Genomic DNA, 23,028 nt, shown 5'->3' with positions numbered 1-23,028 from the left:
TAATCATATTTCTTTTTTTACTAAAATAATTCTTTTTAATTATGTAAGTTATATATATGTATTTGAAAGTATTTAGAAAAGTAAAAAAAGTGAAAGAAAAAATCCTATAATCCAGTAACTGAAATTATGAAATATTAACATTTTCCATTTTTATAGATACATATAAACTTGAATTTATGATTTACAAAAATGAGATCATGTACATGCCATTTTGTAACATTTAAAAAATTAACAATATACTTGAACATCTGTCCACATCAATAAACAGATACCTACAGTCTCGTACTGTAGGATATTTAGGATGTTCACCAGTATTTGCTGGTAAAAGGTAATCTGTTAGCCTGCAGATTTTCTTTCCAGTTCTAGCTTCATTTACATTTCTAAAACCTTCCCCTACTAGTTATAGCCTGATAGGTCTAGAAGAACACTATTTAATAGAACTTTATGCAGTGATGAAAATGTTCTGTATCTGCTCTTTTCAGTATTACAGTCACAAGTCACATGTGAATGCTTGAAATATGACTAGTGCAACTGAGGAACTGAATTTTTAATTTTATTTAATTTTTATTTAAACTTAAAAAGCTGCATGTGGCTAGTGGCTGTAATATTATTAGACACACAGGTCTAGAACTCAGTTTTTTATCTTCCTCTCTAAGCTAGCCCCTGTTCTTACAGTGATTTGTTAAGGGTACCACCTGCTATCCAGGCTTGAAACACAGGGGTCATCCTTTAACTCTTATCTCTGCTTCCTTCCCTCTTTGTCAACTGTTATCAACTGTTCCAATTTTGTGATGATTCTCCCATTATCCTTCAGGTCCTGCCTCAAAGTAGTGCAAATGTCTCCTGATGTTTCTCCTTCATTTCATGTTTTCTCCATCGTGTATTTTGCATGCTACAAGCAGATTGAGCTTCCTCACATTGCCTCTTACATGGAGAGCCCACAGTTCCTCCCTTTTCCCTCAGGCTGTTCTACAAAAGAGACTTTCGCTGGTTTTCCTGATCCTATTACCTGTTGTGTCTCATGTCTGTCGTTGCTTTGGACTGTAAACGAGCTATGCTTATTCCTATCTGTATTTTTCCCCTTGAGCTGAGCTGCTCTAGAATAGTAGGCTTCTCTGGTAGTGGTTCCTGCTGCTTCCCCTGTCTGTTCTTGTCTCCTTCCCGGGCCCCTGGGAAACTGCATTTAGGCAGGGCCATACGACTAGTCCTAGCCAGTGAAATGTGAGTGCGTGGGGTTTGTGGCACTTGTAGGCTGTGGCATTTAAGAGCCAGTATGCCTCCTCCCCATTCTTTTTCCCTTGCCTTGTGGAGTTAAGGGGGATGTATGTTCCTAAGGGCATAGTTGTAGTAGGGCAGGACCACCATCAGGCAGGGTTGCTGAGTGACTGTATGACAGTTTCCTTACCTCCAATTTCCCGGGTTAGATATGGAGCACAAGGGAGAGATGGACCTTTGGGTTAAGTTGCTGAAATTGCTGGCTTTATTTATCACTGCAGCATAGACTACCCTGTCCTAATTAACATATCTCCCATATTTACACATTAGGGTGACCAACTGTCCAGTTTGCCCGGGAGTGGGTAAAACTGGAAAATCCTGGGCAAACTGGGTGAGTTGGTCACCCTAATACATAAAGTACTTTCCCATCTACCCAAATTCCACTTATTTATGGTATTTCTCAACTGTAACAGACTTCATGCTCACAGAAAACCAGGCCTTTTCAACCCCTGTGATTATTAAGTTTGTAAGGACCTTAAGCAATTACATAAGCCTGTGTTGATCAACTTTTTCCCCCTTGCTTGAGCATAGAATTTTTTTCTACCTGAACATTGTAGGACCTGAGGAGTTTACCTGCTTTGACGTTTTTGTTTTGTTTTTGAAATTTGGTTGTTACCCTTGTATTGTTTCCTTAAGCCTAAATACAGAGTATTATGTCAATACATAAATACAAATGTGTATGCTAACTTCTTAGAAGGAAAAATTAGGTCCTACTTGCCGTCTTTGCTGCTTTGCTGTCCGATTTGTTATCTAAAATGTGATGTAGAACTCCCTTCTATGCCATGCTGTTATAAATAGGGCCTGCTGTAGCATGCATTGGTGCAATGTGGTTAGGGTTTGGTTTCAAATTCATGAAGCAATAGGTGTGAAAAGAAGAGGCTAAAGGAGGTGACCCTATTCATGACTCAAGACTTCTGTCACGTTAAATGTCTTTCATTTTTTCCTAAGTGAGTCATGTGCTGGGTACATACTTTTCCATAAATAGTTAACTCTGAACTTTTCCAGAAGTTGTCAGCTCTTCCAGACTGTGTTAGTTTGTTGAATATGTTCACGATTATATATTCTCACTAGTAGAAGTCCTGCTGACTTACATATATGATGCCAGATAATAACTTGTTCTGTTCACCTTTGCATCTTTTAATGTAGAGCACCTTGGTGTTGTAGTCATTAATAGGGATTTAGTTAAGACATTTCTTAGGTTAGGAAAGAGAGTAAGTTCATGTCTGTTAATTAGTAATGTGACTGTCAAATACATGTCGTGATGCTGGCTTGTTATTCGTTCAGCCGTTAAGCACTAACCCCCTATTCTCCCCTCCTCTCCCTCCCTAGGCAAGCACTATTCTACTTTCTGTCTCTATGAATCTCATTTGAGTGGAATCGCACAATATTTGTTCTTTTGCGTCTGGCTTATTTTGCTTAGTATAATGTCTTTAAGGTTCATCCATGTTGTAGCCTGTTTCAGAATTTTACCCCTTTTTAATGCTGAATCATATTACATTGTATGCATAGGCACATTTTGTTTATCTGTTCGTCTACTGATGGATATTGGATTATTTCTACCTGTCGACTATTGTGAACAATGCTGTTATAAACATTTGTGTACAAATAATCTGTTTGAGTCTCTGCTTTCAATTCTTTTGGGCATATACCCAGGTGTAGAATTGGTGGGTCATTCTATGTTTAATTTTTTTGAGGACGTGCCATCCTTTTTTTCCCACAGTAGCTGCATCATTTTACATTCCAATCAGCGATGCACGGGGGTTCCAATTACTCCACACCCTCACCAATGCTTGTTGTTTCCCGCTTTTTTTGTAACAATCATCCTAATGGGTGTGAAGTGGTATCTCACTGTGGTAGCTCATTTCTTTTTATTGCTGAATAATACATCATTGTATGGATGTACCATAGTTTTTTTATCCATTCTCCTATTGAAGAACATCTTGGTTACTTTCAAGTTTCGGCAATTATATATAAAGCTGTTGTAAACATTCATGTGCAGGTTTTTATGTAGATATAAGTTTTCAACTCATTTGGGTAATATCAAGGAGCATGATTGCTAGATTGTATGGTTAGAGTATGTTTAGCTTTGTAAGAAACTACCAAGCTGTCTTCTGAAGTGGCTGTACCATTCCCACCAGCAGTGTATGAGGGTTCCAGTTTCTCTTCATCTTTGCCAAACTTACTATTGTCCATGTTTTTTATTATAACTATACTGGTGGTGTGCAGTGGTACCTCATTGTGGTTTTAATTTGCATTTCCCTAGTAGCTAATGATGTTGAACATCTTTTTTTTTTTAATAAATTTATTTTCTTTATTTATTTTTGGCTGCGTTGGTTCTTCATTGCTGTGCGTGGCTTTCTGTAGTCGCGGTGAGTGGGGGCTACTTTCGTTGCGCGCGGGCTTCTCATTGTGGTGGCTTCTCTTGTTGTGGAGCACGGGCTCTAGGGTGCATGGGCTTCAGTAGTTGTGGCACGTGGGCTCTAGAGCTCAGGCTCAGTAGTTGTGGCACATGGGATTAGTTGCTCTGCGGCATGTGGGATCTTCCCGGACCAGGGCTCGAACCTCTGTCCCCTGCATTGGCAGGCGGATTCTTAACCACTGCGCCACCAGGGAAGCCCTGCAGTTGGAGTTTTGATAGGGATTACATTGAATCTGTACATCACTTTGGGGAGTATCACCATCTCAAATCAATTTTTCAAGACAGATTCTCATAACCCGATCCCAGTAGTGTTTCACAATTCATTATTTCCAGAGATGTGTACTGTTTAATTTTTTTACATTCTTTCTATCAGGAACAGGAGATGTTTGATCCTGACTACTATGAACCCAGAGTTTGAGCGGGTGCTCGTTGGATTTTCTTTGCATTCTTCTCTTTAAAATCCGTCCTTCCTCAAATCTCTCCCCTAATCTGCGGGATAGCTGGGGATGTGGTAACACTGGAGCCTGAAAACTACTGTTGTGATTGACTATTTTGGAATTTCGTTGTTTCTTTTTTTTTTTTTTTTTTTTTTCTTTTTTAGCTGTGTTGGGTCTTCGTTGCTGTGCGTGAGCTTTCTCTAGTTGTGGCGAGCAGGGGCTACTCTTCGTTGCGGTGCACAGGCTTCTCATTGCAGTGGCTTCTCTTGTTGTGGAGCATGGGCTCTGGGCACACGGGCTTCAGTAGTTGCAGCATGTGGGCTCAGTAGTTGTGGCGTGCGGGCTTAGTTGCTCCATGGTATGTGGGATCTTTCCAGACCAGGGCTCAAACCCATGTCCCCTGCATTGGCAGGCAGACTCCCAACCACTGCACCACTGGGGAAGTCCAGAATTTGTTTCTTAAAAATCTGGTTTCTTACTTACACTGGTCCAGTATGGTATCATTTGGAGTATTTGTTTTTGCTATTGAATGAATAATTGAACTATGTTGTCTGTACTATTCAGTAGATGTTTGATTATAATCTGATTTGATTATAATTTGATTATAATTATTTGGTTATAATTATTTGGGTTGTCAAGAGCAGTATTTGTCAAGTTTAATTGCCTGAACACTTATTAAAACAAAGATTATGGAGCCCTGCCCCAGACCTACTGAACCAGATGCGCCATACTGGGTCCTGGGAATCTGTAGCTTTAATTATTACTTCATTATTATTTAATATTCTCTCAGTAATTTTAATGTGCCCCAGTTTGGGGAACCATAGATTTAGAAAGCATTTGCTCTGGAAGGTCTAGGCCATACATACAGCTGTTCTAAGCTTGTTGGTCTGATATTCATTTTGAGTGCATTTCAGGGCTGGAGTATGATGATTGCTGACTCACCTGACCCTTCCTTTGACACGGAGGTGGGTTGGATTTAGTGTACTAAAGTCTGTTTATCTTTGAGATACTTTTCTGGGTTTATAGTGCAGGATTTATGCTGCATTGGTGCTACTGCGTAGCTCTGTGCTTTTGAAAATCAGGGTGGGGTGGGGGTTGGTTGAGTGAAAAAGCAGTGAATCTGTCTGTGTCATTGGTTATTACAGAAATAGCCTTTTGTATCCTGACAGCAGTAGACTTTTTCTGGTTTAGGTTTTCCACATGGCTTATTATCAAGTACGACAACTTGTCGTGTGTAATTAGCATCACATTAGTCTCATGAGAATAGGTACGCCTTTAATCAGCTGCTTTTCTTTAATCGGGCAGGATGAGGCATACGGTAACCAAGACATTCCTGTCATTTACTTTGCGGCCTGGTGGTGGTGTTGGTGGTGCTGTGATGGGTGTGAGGGTGTGTATGTGTCTTAGGTGTGCAGATTTTCCTGAGAGGGGCAGATGGCAGATAAAACATTCAAATATTCCTTATTTTTCATTCATTGTACTTCAAAAATTGTAATCGTATGTTTTTGAATTCAGTAATAATTTTACTTATCAGAATACCTCCTTTCTAATCTTATTTCTGTATAATTTATTTGAGCCTAGGCAAGTCATTTCTGAAAACTGATAAGCTTGGAGATGGTGGTTGAGGTCTTATTCTTTCCATTCCTCCTCCTCAGTGTTCTCCATCACAATCCATCACCATAAATAAATGTTCTCGTTACTGTCCTGTGTAGGTAGTTGTTCTGTATTCTTACTCTCTTACATAAAATGACTACTCATTTTCTTTATTTCTTTTAACTTTTGTCATTTGAGGTAGCCTCAAAATATACTGATAACTTTTTTTAATTCCTCTGAATCTGTTTATAACTTTTATTTTATTGTCTTTTTTTTAAGTGTCCTTTCTTCCCAGTAGAGTTGTCGTGTCATACATTGTAATACTTTGAGTCTTCATCGCAGTGACAGTGATAGCTATTGCTGTCAAGTATTCGTGTACTTTTTTAGTCCTTACTTGACCCAAGTCTAGGACAAAGAGACTACCTCCAATAGTTTGTAGTTTGTAATCAGGTCAGATTAATGATAATAAACTATAATACCATTGAATGATATAAGACAGTATATATTTAAGTGTTAAAGTATGTGGCACAGATTAAATGATATACATGTTCAAACATCAGTGATACGTAAGTAGTCAGTGAAGTTACCGTGGAAAAGTAGAGAGACTTAAATTGGTCCCTGCAGGGAATTCTCTGGCAGTCCAGTGGTTAGGACTCGGCACTTTCACTGCCGAGGGCCCGGGTTCAATCCCTGGGCAGGGAACTAAGGTCCTGCAAGCCGCCCGGCGAGGCCAAAAAAAATTGGGACTTCCCTGGTGGTGCAGTGGTTGGGAATCCGCCTGCCAATGCAGGGGACATGGGTTTGAGCCGTGGTCCGGGAAGATCCCACGTGCCACAGAGCAACTAATCCCATGCGCCACAACTACTGAGCCTGCGCTCTAGAGCCTGCGAGCCACAACTACCGAGCCCGCATGCCTAGAGCCCGTGCTCCGCAACAAAGAGAAGCCCCCACTTGCCGCAACTAGAGAAAGCCCCTGCGCAGTGACAAAGACCCAACCGCAGCCATAAATAAGTATATTAATTAATTAATTAATTAATTTTAAAAAATTGGTCCTTGCAGGGTGGACAGAATTAAATAATCAGGAAAAGGAAGAGCAGTCCAGGTTAGGTAAAAATGTCTTTTTTTGTTAGTGAAGAAATTGGCAGTGAGTTCATACTGGGTGGGAAGAGGAATTAATTTTTAAAAATTTCTTACCATATATCATTTAATGTGCCTTATAATTAATACATAATGGGAATAAATAAATAAGTCCCAATCAAGTCAGAATAGGAAGACTCTACATTTCCATAGTGAGAGCAGTGAATTGGCTTCTGAGGCAAAGCCAAAAATGAGCGAAGGTATACGGTAGGCCCTCCTTATCCATGGGGAATCTGGTCCAAGATTCTCAGGGGATGCCTGAAACGGTGCCGGTTAGTACCAAACCCTGTGTGTACTGGTGTTTTCCTATAATAATGGGCGGGTCGTGTGTACAGTCTGGATATGCTGGGTGTGTTTCAGGTCCCAGGCGGGATGCAGCAGGACACCACCAGGTTTCACGACACTAATCAGAATGGTGTGTAATATAAAAGTAATGAATTTTATTTCTAGAATTTACTATTCAGTATTTTCCAACCGTGGCTGATTGCGGGTAACTGAAACCACAAAGGGGACTACTGCATTTAGTTCCCAGGATTTTTTCCCCATAACCAGAAGCTATACTATTTTCCTTAAAGTGGAATGTTATTCTTTTAAGAGGATTGTTTTTTCACTTAGAGCTTTATTACATAGGGCACAAAGAAATGCAGTAGAAAATGTCAATATCAAATACAGTATTACATTTCAAGACACTTTGTTAATGTAATTGTGGATAAAAGCTAAGGAAATGGCACCAAAGTGCAGCTCAGTTATAACAAATAGGTAATATTATCTGGGGATTTTTCTGATGATCCAGCTTAATTTGAGGATAAAATCTAGAATGCAGGGAATGGAGGGACTACTTCTCATGTCAGGAAGCCTTATAAAAAGTTTCCTCCAACAGGTTGTATTCCCTGGAAAGAGTCTGAAATATTCAGGAGCTCTATATTTCTGATTAAGGACGGGTCAGAAGCAAGCTGGCCGATGTTGAGTCTGAGATGTTTTTGCAGCACTTAAAAGGCTCACCCAAGCTCTTCAGCATGGCGCTCACCCTGCTTCTGCTGTGGGAGTGCATGTGAAGGAGGGTCAGCTAGGTAAGAGAAGGGTTTGTCCTAAAAGCACTGTGTTCGCTGTAGCTCATGGCAGTGACCGATCAAAATTCTTCCATTGTTGACCACGGCAGAGATTATTTGAGCCTGGAAAAAGTTTGAAGGCAAGTCTCTTCGAGGCAGTCACATCTGCTGGAAATTTGGAAAACCAGGGGCGACTGTAGCTTCCTGGTAAAACTTCCCAGATGAATTTGTTGTGACATGTACCCTTATATTTAAAAAATTAACTTTCATTCTGTATTTTTTTAATATAAATTAATGAAACTCTGTTGGACATGTGTTCAGGAAAAAATATATTTTAGTTTTATTTTTTTAATATTTATTTTTTGGTTGCATCGGGTCTTAGTTGCAGCATGCAGGCTCTTTGTTGTGTGCGCGGGCTTCTCTCTAGTTGTGGCACGTGGACTCAGTAGTTGCGGCATGTGGGCTTAGTTGCCCCTGCGGCACGTGGGATCTTACTTCCCCCGCCAGGGATCGAACCGGTGTCCCCTGCATTGCAAGACGATTGTTAACCACTGGACCACCAGGGAAGTTCCTGTATTTTAGTTTTAGATCGATCAATTGATATTAAGCCATTCTCTCTTGCAGCAGTTGAAGAGTGAGAGTAACTGTTGGTGTTATAAGAGACACTTTCTGTCACTTGGCATTATCTAAACTGTCAGAAGGTTGTTTCTGCTGGTCCAGACTTAAGAGTACTGAAAACAGATTCTGTGTGAGCATCACTGATTAGGAATCTATGATAAGCTGATTCTATTCACAGGGACAAGGTTTGGGGTAAGATCACTGTGCAATGGTAACAACCCATTTTAGAGAGTCAAAAGGATTGGTGGGTGGGAGCCACTATCTTTTGAGCATTTTTGATGTGGTGGAGCTTAACTAATTTATCTCACTGCCCTTGACAGCTTCTCTTTGTGATAGGTATTATTCTCCTGTTTACGTAAGAGGAGAGGTTCAAGAAGATTATTTTCGTTGCCTAAAGTCACGTGTAATGAGCTGGAATGCTTGGCCCCAAAGCTTACCTTCCCCTTTACTGAGACGCCCGCCTTCCAGGAAGCCAGAGGGAGAGAGAGAATTTCAGTGAAAGAAGTAAGATTGACCCCAAATAATTCCCCAGTCTGTTGACCCCAAATATTCCCCAGTCTGTGTTTGCCTTGTTTTAATAATGTTACGTATATTCTGGAAGTCACTTTACCTAGTGTAATTATATTAATCAGTGATGTTGTAGAGCTGTCTAAACTACAGATTACTTTTAAAAGGAAAACCTGTTCTAATTATAAGCAGTACTTGAGATTTCTTACAAGTCTGGAAGTGAAATAAGCCAGTTCCTGAAAGACAAATGTTGTATGATTCCACTTGTATAAAGTGCTTAGAGTAGTCAGAATTGAGAGAGAAGTAGAATGGTGTTTGCCAAGGGCTGAAGAGAAGAGGTAATGGAGAGTTACTGTGTAGTGGGTCTAGAGCTTCAGTTTTACAAAATGAAAAGAGTTCTGGAGATGGATGGTAGCACAACATTGTGAATGTATTTAATACTACTGAACTGTACACTTAAAAACGGTTAAGATGGTAAATTTTGTTAGATGTATTTTACCACAGTAAAAAAAAAAAAAAGTTAGAAAAACAAAGCCTACATGTAAAGAGAGATTTTTATGCTTTATGAGAATTTACAAAGATTACCTTATTTATAGGATACATTTTGTCTTCAAATTTTGCGTAAGATTGTCTTTTTTTTTTTTTAATTTATTTTTGACTGCGTCAGGTCTTAGTTGCAGCATGTGGGATCTTTCTTTGCAGCGCATGGGCTTCTCTCTAATTGTGGCACTTGGGCTCAGTTGCCCGGTGGCATGTGGGATCTTAGTTCCCTGACCAGGGATCAAACCCTTGTCCCCTGCATTGGAAGGCAGATTCTTTTTTTTTTTTTATTTTTGGCTGCGTTGGGTCTTTGTTACTTCGTGTGGGCTTTCTCTAGTTGCAGCGAACGGGGGCTACTCTTCGTTGCGGTGCATGGGCTTATCATTACGGTGGCTTCTCTTGTTGCGGAGCACAGACTCTAGGCACACAGGCTTTAGTAGTTGTGGCACGTGGGCCCAGTAGTTGTGGCTCACGGGCTTAGTGGCTCCGCGGCGTGTGGGAACTTCCCGGACCAGAGCTCAAACCTGTGTGCCCTGCATTGGCAGGTGGATTCTTAACCACTGTGCCACCAGGGAAGTCCCTGTGTCTGTTTTATGTAATTAGAAAACTTATCAACTGTATTAGGTATAATTAAGAAAAATTGCATATATTTAAGGTGTACTACGTGATGGTTTCATATAAATATACTGTGAAATGGTTACCACAAGCAAGCTAATTAGCATTCATTACCTCACATAGTTACTGTTTTTTTTTTTTTTCTTCTCCCTCACCCCTCTCCCCCTGGCAACCACCTGTTTGTTGTCTGTTAGTCTGTTTCTGTTTTCTTAGGTTGGCTCATTTGTTTTGTTTTTTTAGATTCCACGTATAAGTGAGATCATATGGTATTTGTCTTTCTCTGTCTGACTTATTTCACTTAGCATAATACCCTCCAGGTCCATCCATGTTGTCACAAATGGCAAGATTTCATTCTTTTTTTTATGGCTGAGCAGTATTCCATTGTATTGGGTTGGCCAAAAAGTTCATTCAGGCTTTTCTGTTACATCTTACAGGAAAACCCGAACGAACTTTTTGGCCAACCCAACACACACACACACACACACACACACACACACACACACACACACACACACACACACACACACACACACACACACACACACACACACACACACACACACACACACCCAAATCTTCTTTATCCATTCGTCCGTTGACGGACACTTAGGCTGTTTCCGTATCTTAGCTATTGTAAATAGTTCTGCATGAACATGGGTGCCTGTGTGTGTGTGTGTGTGTGTGTATATATATATATATCTTTTTGAATTATTTTCTTCAGAATAATACCCGGAAGTGGAATTCCTGGATTGTATGGTAGTTCTATTTTTAATTTTTTGAGGAACCACCATATTGTTTTCCATATCGGCTGTATCATTTACATTTCCATCAACAGTGCACGACCTCGCCAACATTTGTTATTTATTGTCTTTTTGGTAATAGCCATTCTGACAGGTGTGAGGTGATAATCTCATTGTGGTTTTGATTTGCATTTTTCTGATGATTAGTGATGTTGAGCATCTTTTCATGTGCCTGGTGGCCATCTTCTTTGGAATGTCTGTTGAGGTCCTGTGCCCAATTTTAATTGAGTTTTTTTTTTTTTTTCAGTGTCTAGTTGTATGTGTTCTGTGTATATTCTGGGTAGTATCATTTGCAAATATCTTCTCCCATTCATTAGGCTGTCATTTTGTGGCTAGTTTTTTTCACTGTGCAAAATCTTTTTAGCTTAATGTAATCCCGTTTATTTTTGCTTTTGTTTGCCTTGCCTGAGGAGACATATCCAAAAAAATATTGCTAAGATCCATGTCAAAGAGCGTACTGCCTATGTTTTCTTCTAGAAGTTTTATGGTTTCAGGTCTTATAAGTCTTACAAGTCTTTACTCCATTTTGAGTTTTTTGTGTGTGTATATGGTGTGAGAAAGTGTTCCAGTTTGATTCTTTGCATATAGCTGTCCAGTTATCCCAACATTTTTTTTAAAAAAATTTATTTATTTATTTTGGCTGCTCTTCGTTGCAGCATGTGGAATCTTTAGTTGCAGCATGTGGACTTCTTAGTTGTGGCGTGCATGTGGGATCTAGTTCCCCGACCAGGGATTGAACCCCGGGCCACCTGCATTGGGAGCAAGGAGTCTTACCCACTGGACCACCAGGGAAGTCCCTTCCAACGTTTATGGAAGACGCTATCTTTTCCCTATTGCCTCTCTTGTTGTAGATTAATTGCCCATATAAGCGTAGATTTATTTCCAGGCTCTCTGTTTTGTTCCATTGATCTTTGTGTCTGTTTTTGTGCCAGTACCATGTTGTTTTGATTCCTGTAGCTTTGTAGTATAGTTTGCAATCAGGAGTGTGGTACCTCCAGATTTGTTCTTCTTTCTCAAGATTGTTTTGGCTATTCAGGGTCTTTTGTGTTAGCTGTGGGCTTGTCATATATGGCCTTTATTATGTTGAGGTATATTCTCTCTTTACTCACTTTGTTGAGAGTTTTTTTTTTTTATCATAAATGGGTTCAGAGTTTTTATCATAAATATCATAAAAGCTTTTGAATTTCATCAAAAGCTTTTCCTGCATCTGTTGAGATGGTCATATGATTTTTTTTTTAAATTTATTTATGGCTGTGTTGGGTCTTAGTTTCTGTGCAAAGACTTTCTCCAGTTGCGGCAAGCGGGGGCCACTCTTCATCGCGGTGCGTGGGCCTCTCTTTATCGCAGCCTCTCTTGTTACGGAGCACAGGCTCCAGACGCGCAGGCTCAGTAATTGTGGCTCACGGGCCTAGTTGCTCCGTGGCATGTGGGATCTTCCCAGACCGGGGCTCGAACCCGTGTCCCCTGCATTGGCAGGCAGATTCTCAACCACTGCGCCACCAGGGAAGCCCCTGGTCATACGATTTTTATTCTTCAATTTGTTAAGGTGGTGTATGACATTGATTGATTTGCAGATATTGACCCATCCTTGCATCCCTGGAATAAATTCCACTTGATCATGGTGTATAATCCTTTTAGTGTACTGTGTATTGTTGGAGTTGGTTTGCTAATAGTTTGTTGAAGATTTTTGCATTTGTGTTCATCAGTGATACTGGCTTATAATTTTCTTTTTTTGTGATATCTTTGTCTGGTTTTGGTATCAGGTTGATGCTGGCCTCATGGAATCAGATTGGAAGCATTCATTCCTCTGCAATTTTTTGGAATAGTTTGAGAAGGATTGGTACAATATTAACTCCTCTCCAAATGTTTGGTAGAATTCACCTGTGAAGCTGTCTGGTCCAGGACTTCTGTTTTGGGAGAGGTTTTTAATTACTGATTCAATTTTATTACTGGCAGTGGGTCTATTCATATTTTCTATTTCTTCCTGATTCAGTCTTGGGAGATTGCATGTTTCAAGGAATTTATCCATTTCTTCTGGGTTGTCCATTTTATTGGTGTACGGTTGTTTATAGTAGTCTCTTATGATCCTTTGTATTTCTGTGGTGTGGATTGTACCTTCTCCTCTTTCACTTTTTATTTTACTTGGGTCCTCTCTTTTTTTTCTTCATGAGTCTGGCTAAAGGTTTATCAATTTTGTTTATCTTTTCAAATAACCAGCTCTTAGTTTCATTGATCTTTTCTGAGTTTAGCCTCTATTTCATTTATTTCTGCTCTGATCTTTATGATTTCTTTTCTTCTAACTTTGCGCTTCGTTTGTTCTTCTTTTTGTACTTCTTTTAGGTGTAAGGTTAGGTTGGTTATTTGAGATTTTTCTTGTTTGCCGAGGTAGGCTCGTATTGTTAAAAGCTGCCCTCTTAGAACTGCTTTTGCTGCATCCCATGGATTTGGGATTCTTGTGTTTCTATCTCCGTTTGTCTCCAGGTATTTTTTTAATTTCCGTTTTGATTTCTTCAGTGACCCACTGGTTGTTTAGTAGCATATTGTTTTAGGTAATGTTTTAAAATTTTTATGTATGTAGTTTCAACTAAGATACATATATAGGCAGAAATGTTAAATGAAATGTCATTAAATAAAATATATATTTAACCATGACATTGAGGGGATCCTTTCTGTTGCATTTCAACTAGAAATACCTAAGGAATTTTATATTTTCCACAAAAAAACCTTTTGAGGGTCTGAGTTTTATTTTAGTTAGTCTCAGCTCAGAAGGAAAATGTTTTATGTAGCCTGAAGGAAAATTATTTTTGTCAACTTTGAAAGTTGAAATCTAATCAGATAATCTGTGACATATAGAAATGTTTAACCTTTTATTTTTCAAATGAATTTTAAAGACCTACAGATGCTCTGATAAGTTTCTTGACCTAAATTAAATTAGTAAGCTCATCTCTGAATTCAGAATTTTTTGTTTGCAAAGGATGAAAGCATATTAAAGCCTAAAACCTCTGTTTATAAAACTTGTCAGTGATACAAACAACTGTAAAAATACTGGGAATATATAAAATAAATATATCCTGAATATAGATATATTCTGAATAGGAGGAGTGAGCTATCATAGTTGGATTCAGTGTTTTAGATGAAATGATGACACTCTGCCCCAAATATCTGGGGCAGGAGAAATTAGTAAATTGTTAAGCATCTGGTTTATTTTTCTCCTTTGGAGTCTTCCTCTTTGTTCTCCATTCTGTGCTACAGACCAGGACCTTACTTTTCCTTTTACTGCATGAGAATAGCTTGTGCCCTATACTTTTGGTATATTCATGGTTTTCTTAATTTGGAGGATATAAATCTTTTGATGATAATGGGCCTTCTCTTGAGCTGCAGTTTACATGAAGATGTGAAGGTAAGGGGCCGTGAATGTCATTTTCAGGAGACATTATCACTGATCTAGACAGTCGTGTAGGTTTCCTTTTCTGTTATGTCAAAACTGTTTCTGAGCTGTTTCCTTCCTAGCAGCCCAGCCAGATGATGAGGAGGACACAGCCTGCATTAGCGGTTCTGTACTCACACTGGCCTGAATTCCAGTCACAGCTCCTCCATAGTTGTGGGACAACCTACCCAGGCCTCAGCTTCCTCATCTTTACGTTATCTCCTAGCCCCTAGTCAAGATAATGAGTTTTGATTTTGTATTTTCTGACTTAATGCTTAAAATCCTACCCATATTCTAATGTTTTCTTTCCCCCTCTTTCACTAGTAACCTTTCTTATTGGTTTCAGGGGTTCAACAGGATATAGCTTCACAATCTCTGGATCAAGAAGTTTTATTAAAAGTTAAAACTGAAATTGAAGAAGAGCTAAAATCCCTGGACAAAGAAATTTCTGAAGGTCTCTTTATCCTTATTTTCCTGGTTAATTAGTGGGTTCTGTTTGGTATGGTTTCTTTCTTTTTTTTTTTTTATTTTTATTTTTTTTTTACAGTGGAGTGTTCACAACATTACACAGCTTCATGGGTCTAGGATTATAGGGGTGAAACTAGAAAGTACCTCTTTCTTTCCTGGGGGAATCTGTTTATAAGTTTCTCAACTGTACCCAACAGATTAGATGGAACCTTTTCTGGTGTTAAGTAATGCACTGAACAGTCATGTTAAGGTACTACTTTCCGTTCAGTGTGATTGATATCTTTATATTAATAACACTAAAGGGAGAAATGTAAGCGTGCTGCTTTCATTTTTCATGTGCTATAGATGGTGGTGGCAGCGATAACATTTTTAACACCGCCAAAAGAAACACTATATACGTTGACAGCAACTTCCCACTTCTCGTCCCACCAGCCCCCTGTCTCCATCCCCAGTCCATCTGCTTTCTGTCTCCATTTGCCTATTATGGGTCTTCACGTAAATGGAATCATACACTGGGTGGTGTTTTGTGACTGGCTCTTTCACTTAGCAGAGTATTTTCAAGGGTCATCCACGCGGTAGCACAGATCAGTACTTCATCCCATTGTATGACGAATAATATCCCACTGTGTAGATGCAGCACATTTTGTTTATCCTTTCAGCAGTTGATGGATATTTAGGTTGTTTCCACTTTTTGGCTATTATGTATGATGATGCTATGAATATTCACGTACAAGTTTTTGTGTAGATGTGTATTGCCCAGTAATTTTTATTTTTTTATTTTTATTTGTTTGGTTTTTTGTTTTCTTTTTTTTTTTTTTTTTTATAATTTTTTTTTTTTTAAAGAAATTCACGTTCTTTTATTTATTTATTTATTTATTTATGACTGTGTTGGGTCTTCGTTTCTGTGTGAGGGCTTTCTCTAGTTGTGGCAAGTGGGGACCACTCTTCATCGCGGTGCGCAGGCCTCTCACCATCGCGGCCTCTCTTGTTGCGGAGCACAGGCTCCAGACGCGCAGGCTCAGTAATTGTGGCTCACGGGCCCAGTTGCTCCGTGGCATGTGGGATCTTCCCAGACCAGGGCTCGAACCCGTGTCCCCTGCATTGGCAGGCAGATTCTCAACCACTGCGCCACCAGGGAAGCCCAGTTGTTTTCTTTTTTTTTTTTTTTTTTTTTTTTTTGGCCATGCCACACGGCTTGCTGGATCTTAGTTCCCGACCAGGGATCAAACCCGGGCCCATGGCAGTGAAAGTGCCGAGTCCTAACCACTGGACTGCCAAGGAATTCTCTGCCCAGTAATTTTTAACAAGAAAAAATAGAAATCATGTTTATAAATCAGCTCCCTGTTAGTAAAGAAAAAATATGAATAGAAATTTACAAAAATCCAGAAACCTAATGTTAATGTTCTCTTTTATTTTCCTTTACTGACATTTTTAACTGATTAATGTTATAATTCTGTTTTAATTCTTGTCCATTTCTGATAACAGTACTGCATGGCAAAATGAGCAAAAGGCAGAAAAGAAAATGGCAACGAAGGCTTATATGCACTTCCTCACTGAACCTGTATTCCCCAAGACTTGGCATCAGAGTGGGCGTTCTCCGGCTTGCTCAGACCGTGCAGCGTCTGTGAACTTTGTAGCCATGTATATCTTTCTTGAAGAAATACATACTTAACTCTAGTGAAATTTGCAGCCTTCTAGGAGCAAGCTTTGGATTAATGCAATAAATGCTTTATGGAGGTTATTGATAACCCTTGGGAGTGGGTACAAGCCACCTGCTTTCCTGGGAGTCTATGCCCTGCATCCCATTTGTACCCTGGACCAGGGATGATCTGGCCTCTCCTTCCTGCAGTTAGAGCAGGGCTGTGTCTGTGTAACGGAGTGAGGAAGCAGAGGAGAAGCTGGCTGTGTGAGTGGGCAGCTTGTATACTTTTAAAATATATTCATGTGCATGATTGTGAGTTGGGAAGTTCACTCTAAAAGGGGATGAAAGTCATGAGGTCCTCTAAGGTGGAATAACTGATTAGAATCTGGTTTAAGAAGAGCCGCATTTGTAAAGGTAAAAACAAATCTTAAGAGAGGGGTGATAGAGCTGGGAGTTGCTCTCATTTATCATTCTTTGACTGAATGGGTCTGCGGTAATATACAAAATTGGTTTGTGTATTTTGCCATGTCAGTTTAGCCTTTTTCTTCTCTTGAAACTAAGATTTTTTCATAAAAATCTTTCCTTAAAAAAAAAAAAAAAACCTCTAAATTTAGGGCCTTTCAAAGGAAACATTAATATCCCATAACGATTATCTGACATTTTTAAGTGGCTTATAACTAACTATTAGCTAGTTCCCAGTGGTTGGCATCTTAACCCCCTGAGCTTTTACAGCACAGCTTCTGACAGTGCTCGTTAACTTGGGTTTTCCTTCTGTCATCTTCAGCCTTCGCCAGCACAGGCTTTGACCGCCACACTTCGCCCGTGTTCAGCCCCGCAAACCCCGACAGCTCTGTAGAGGACTGCTTGGCTCACCTCGGGGAGAAGGCGTCGCAGGAGCTGAGGGCGCCTCTGCTCGGGGCCTTGCAGACGCTCCTCAGCCGGTGAGTCCCCACGGCCTCTGCGCGCTTAAGCCTCCGTTTTAGGTGAACAGTGTCACTTCTTTTCTCACTTACTTGTCTTCACTTTTTCTTTTTTTGCTTTCCCAAATCATCTCTGTTTGCGTTTTGAGCAGTGATTTAACTGTTCCAGCATGAATTTGACCGTTTGTGTTTACTTGTTGGGCTGTCAGGTTTCAACAAATGCTTTCACCGGTTGTAAACACAAGCTGTTTCACTTGTGCTGACCACTTTTTACCAGCACTCCCTCGTGACCAGCGTAAGTGGAATGACTGGGGTTTTATTCATTGTACTGCGGGATTGACATTGTGTCTGTATTTGGGGCGTCCCGGATGTTGGTACACTTTCGGGTTGCACACCTACCTGTGGAACTGCTGCCACATTCCTACTGTGGGAACTTCTTTCCCAGCTGTCGTGCTGGCTATTAAAGCCAAAGGCAAGAAGCTCATCGTGAAAGTATATTAAGTAGAACCAAGTCATTTATTGTAAATCTTAAAAATTTGTTTCCCTTAATTCTTTGATGAGAATCATTAACAGATTGGTATGAATTGAAAAAAATGTTTGGTTTAATGAAGATTGACGACTAAAACAAGGTGAAGACTGTCCCTTCACTCAAGGGGCCAACATTCAGATGCCAAATTACTGTTGTAGTAAAGTAATCCCTTACTTTCACAAAGGCAAAGCTTTTAGGTTACCGTTTGTTAGAAGAAAGCAATTTGGGTTTAAGGATGATTCAGTTTGTTTCTGCATATTTTGGTGACATGAGCAAATGTAAAAATCCCAGCTATACATAAGAAACAGTGAAATGAAAGTCATATTTGGATTTTCGTAACTTTATACGTAGAAAGTTTAAAAATAAATGTGGACAGAAGATTCTGGGTGTGGGAAGTAAAACTGAGGCAGGAAATTTGGAGGCACAGCAGTGGCTTTCAGAGTGTTGTGAGGAGGTGAGGGGAGGTGGTTAGGCCCGCTCCACTCTTCTTAAGCCAGAGCAGCCATACTTGCATGTAGTTTGTATATTGAGCTTTCATCTTAGATTTGAAGGAGCCTACTGTTTGGCCAATACAAACATAAAGAACTTGTAAAAGCGGTTGGGACTGGGAGTAAAGTAACTGAGAAGCATAAGGCAAAAAATGGTCTCCAGCTTTGATGCAGACTATTTGCGTCAAGTCATTTCACTCTGTCATAGCTTCTCTGTTCATTTCAACTTTACTGGGATATTATGAGCTCTCCGAAGAACAGCATTATAGTTTTATATATGTACAATGTATGTGAAGAACAGTATTATAGTATATGTATTTGGAGTCCTTTTCATGATCTACAGGACAAATTGATCTTTTCACTGCAAAGTAAATTATATTTTAAAAAATACAGTCTTGGATGAATATTTGTTTTGTTTTCCCCAAAAGCTTAACAACTTCAAAAAGTTATTAATATCCTGAAAATAACTGATGATGAACTAGAAGTATTGTACAGGTTGATGGCAGTATCTTTTAAGGTGGAAAATACCACTTATTCCCCCAAACAGTTTTGTTAAAGTAGGGAAACTAATCCTGAACTCTTCATACAGCCAAGCACCAGCAATCTGAAAAGTTTTTCCCCTGGAATTCCCTGGCAGTCCTGTGGTTAGGACTTTGCCATTTCACTGCCAAGGGCACAGGTTCGATCCCTGGTCGGGGGATCTAAGATTCTGTGAGCTGCATAGTGCAGCCCAAAAAAAAAGAAAGAAAGAAAGAAAAGTTTTTCCCCTCCTCTTTCTTCTTTGCTGAATTCAAGTAGCTCATTAGATAGGGCTAATTTTTTAACTACTTATTTTTCTACGTTTAAGATTTCCTTTGAGTGTTTTAATCTGCTGGATCTTTTATGTGCATATATGTGTGTACGTATAATGTTTCAAATCATGTTTCATTCTGAAGGATGCTAAAGTACTTCAGCCTGATAGACTCCCCGTCAGGACTCGCGTGGCGCACAGCGCAGCAGGCAGTTCAGGAAAGGACGTGAAGGGACTGATGCACGCAAGCAGAGCTGCAGGGAGCAATAGGCAGGTTAGACGGTAGCGTGTCTGCTTCAGGCCTGTGTTACAACCACCTAGTGTGTCGCCCGGGTCTTCAAACAGTTCTACGCTTACTTTAGTGGCAGTGCGATAGCAGGAAGGTCGCACATAACATCTTATTAAGACGGTCATCCCTCGTATCTTAACTCCTTCAGTGTCACTGTGCTGCTACGTTACATTGACTTACAGAAAAGAACGATACGTTTGTCATCAGAACTGTTTTCTGAAACATCTAGAGCCACACGCTGTCCAACAGATAAAATGCAGGTCACATGTATGTAATTTAAAATTTTCTAGCAGCCACATAAAAAGATTAAGTACAGATTTTAAATATATTTTATTTAATTCAGTGTGTTAAAAATATTACAGTTGGAACATGTATTTATTATAAAAATTATTGGTGAGTTGTCGTAGGTTCTTTCTTTTTAGCAAGTCTCTGCAGTCTGGTGTGTTCCTCAGTAATAATGAGGATTATTGGACCTCATTACCCTGGTCCAGATGCTCGTTAGCTACACGGGGCATCAGTGTGTCGTGGCCCATTTCAAAATCCTGACTCGGAATAGGAGCAGCGGCGTGTCCTTTGGAGCCAGCACTAATTGGGTGTGAATTCCTATTCCTCTGTTGCTGCTTGCAGCCCTGTGGATCTGGGACAGTCTCTTAGCTTTTCTGAGCTTCAGTTTCCTAGTATGCAATAGAATATAAAACACAAATGTATAAAAATATAAAACATAGCAATAGGCTACCAGTAAGTGTACCTGTTATCAATCTTAAATATTCATAGGCTGACAAGATCACAGACCAGGGTGGTCAGAGCAGAAAATGCCTTTGGAATGGATTTTAAAATCCTATAAAAGCAAGGCTCCTCTCCTTTTTTACATATATGTTAATTCTTTGCCAACAAAAGGCGGGGGTGGGGGGTGGGTAGGTAAATCTTTACTAAATCTGTTATCCAAGAGCCTTGGTGCCTTCATGGGTAAGTTGCTGTGGAGTGCCTTTGTCGTTGGTGTTAATTTGCACACGGGCCCACGCTGAGAACGCAGCACTCACATCCCCTCAGAAACGCGTGTCTGTGTAACGGGAATAATCAGAAGGAGAGCCTCGCCCCAGGGTTGGGTGTCACGAGACTCCAGGTTAAAAATAGAGCTCATTTATTGACCTTGCTTATTCCAACTTCTTATGTCCCCAGTTTGAAAGGTCTTCCAGTGACAATGTCTCTTTAATTTTTAAATATTTTACATTTTTTGCCTTTAAAAAGTTTAACTTGTTCTTTCAATTTTATTAATGAGATAATTTTTGTTATTTGTTATTATTGATTCTGTATTAATAACCCAAGTGTTTATATTTATCTGCAACGTAGAAGCCTTGTTGGATAAGTTTCAAGCAATTGTAAAAAATTTGTTATTATATATTTTTCTCTTCCTATGTTGTAAACTGCTTTCCCAAGCTGGTAGCATAAATCTCAGCCTGTAGAGGATGCTTAAAGAAAAATGCATACCAAATGTTAAAAGCCATGTCTCATAGAAAACTGTATGTTGAAAAATCTGTGTTACTTTAGCAAAAAGTTCAACAGCAAAGTAGTGACTGTATGTTTATTCATCTGGAAATTTAGAATTTTCCTTCTTTGTGACACAGACTTTTAAAAAAAATCTCTACAGGCCATTGACATATCAGGCATATCGGGAATGTACACTGGAGACCACAGTTCATGCCAGCGGCTGGAATAAGGTATAAACCAAGTTATCTTTTCTCTTACAAGATTTTAGTGTGTTAGTGATAAAGTACAGGAGGGATTGTTAGCATCGTATAAGAGAAAACTGTTAGAGCTTGTTGTTTAATGCATAAATCCAGCTGTGTTATGCAGTGTTTCTGATTAAGGCTGGCGCAGAACCACATGTTCCATAGTTGTGCCATCTGCCTTCCCGTCTGTCCTGAATTTCCCATGATCGCTTCATTTCTCTGCCTTAGATGTGACATTTCTCTCCAGGTGGTCATTTGTTCACAGGTGAGTATGTTTTGGGGGCACAGCTTCTTGTGGTTCTTACAGGGGTAGCCCCAGTTGTGCTGATAGTTTACCATCTGAGCATTACGGCCATCCCTCGGAGATGGCAGAATGAATTTTATTAACTTCCGTTTTGTCGTTTAGTTAGCTAGTTAGTTAGGTCAGGTGATTAATCAGGAAAAAAACCAGTTAAAGTACTTGCTTCAGACCCCTTGATTAATCAGGTGATTAATCAGGAAAAAAAAGTTAAAGTACTTGCTTCAGACCCCTTGACTAGTAAATTTTGGAACCAGCACTGGAGCTGAGATCTTTGGATTCCAGCTTCAGTGTTCTTCCACTGTACCATGCTGCTGGTCCATTGTCTCAGGCTGTATTATCCACTTATCACCTTGACGACGAGGCCGAGGCCGAGTCTCAGGGGGGAGGCAGTATGGGGTGGTCCAGCTCACTGAGGAGGAAGTCTGGCCCTTAGTGATGTGGTGCTAGGGATGAGAAAGTGCAGTACAGTTATTTTTAGAAATAGCCACCTCTACTCAGAATTGTCACTACTATGAGCCAGACTGTGTGACCTTATGTACCTAATTGATGTATATTATTTTTACTCACCTTAATACAGGCTTTGGAGGCATTATAGCATAATCATTAGCATCATAGGCCTGTAATCGGACTTGTTTCAGTATCAGCTTTGCCACTGACTAGATGCATATCTTTGGACAGGTGAATTAAGCACTTGAAGTCTTAATTTTCACATATGTGAAGTGGAGATGATACTACTAACTTCAGAAGTTTTATTAGAACTGAGTGACATAATGTGTTGTTCAGTGCTTATTTTAGTGCAGTGTCTGGCCCCATAGTAAGCACTCTGTAAACAGTGGCTATTACGTTAGATTTAACACATGTAACCTTGTTACCAAATAGTCACTATTATGGAGTTTTAGTATGTTCCTTAGCTGTAAAAAATTTGTTAAAATATCTGACTGTTTCATTCGCTTTCGTGGAAAAAAACAAACCTCTCTTATAAATAAAAATGAGCTTTCTTAGTATGTCAAACAACAAATATTTAGATACCTAATATGACTAGCCTTCTCCCCCTATTTTATGTTCTTTTCCTGTCACCCTTGTCTAGGACTGTCACAATCAACTCTCGTATGTCTCCCTGCCTTCCCCCCCGCCATCCTATGCTTATCCTAAAAAATTGGAGTAAACCCCAGTCTTCACTCTCCCTCTTCACCCATCCTTTTTTCCCATTCCCTGCTTCATTTTAGTCCCTCATCTTGCCAAGGTTGTGGCTTGAATACCTCATGTAAATGAAGCATGCCAGTTAGAATATGACTTGCTCTGATGAATCCAGTATAACTCTCCTAAGTCCTTTAGGGCTAAAAAGAACCTGGCTTATTATGATAGGAAACTGAAATGCCTCTTTCCACCCCAGTCAAAATCAGATTGGCTAATTTAAGCAATTAGCCCCTATTTTGCATTTTATATTTTGCATG

General features: G+C 39.7%; 1 protein-coding gene across 5 annotated transcripts in view; it reads left to right on the top strand.

Annotated features, from left to right (window-relative positions):
* Window positions 1–23,028, top strand: part of BCL2L13 (BCL2 like 13) — a 69,176-nt gene that overhangs the window by 24,103 nt on the left and 22,045 nt on the right. For 2 of the 5 annotated variants that reach the window (XM_068559670.1, XM_068559671.1), the window contains exons 3-5: window positions 14,764–14,871; window positions 17,312–17,468; window positions 21,192–21,261. In XM_068559670.1, the coding sequence (XP_068415771.1) occupies window positions 14,764–14,871; window positions 17,312–17,468; window positions 21,192–21,261 (335 nt within the window). Of the gene's footprint in view, window positions 1–14,763; window positions 14,872–16,370; window positions 16,527–16,549; window positions 16,792–17,311; window positions 17,469–21,191; window positions 21,262–23,028 lie in introns of those variants that run through there. The other 3 variants (XM_068559674.1, XM_068559672.1, XM_068559673.1) reach the window with 3 other exon arrangements.

Source organism: Eschrichtius robustus, chromosome 13 (assembly GCF_028021215.1).
Source record: "Eschrichtius robustus isolate mEscRob2 chromosome 13, mEscRob2.pri, whole genome shotgun sequence".
Lineage (NCBI taxonomy): Eukaryota > Metazoa > Chordata > Mammalia > Artiodactyla > Eschrichtiidae > Eschrichtius > Eschrichtius robustus.
Note: the sequence above shows the minus strand (reverse complement) of the source record. Positions and strands in the feature narration are given on the sequence as shown.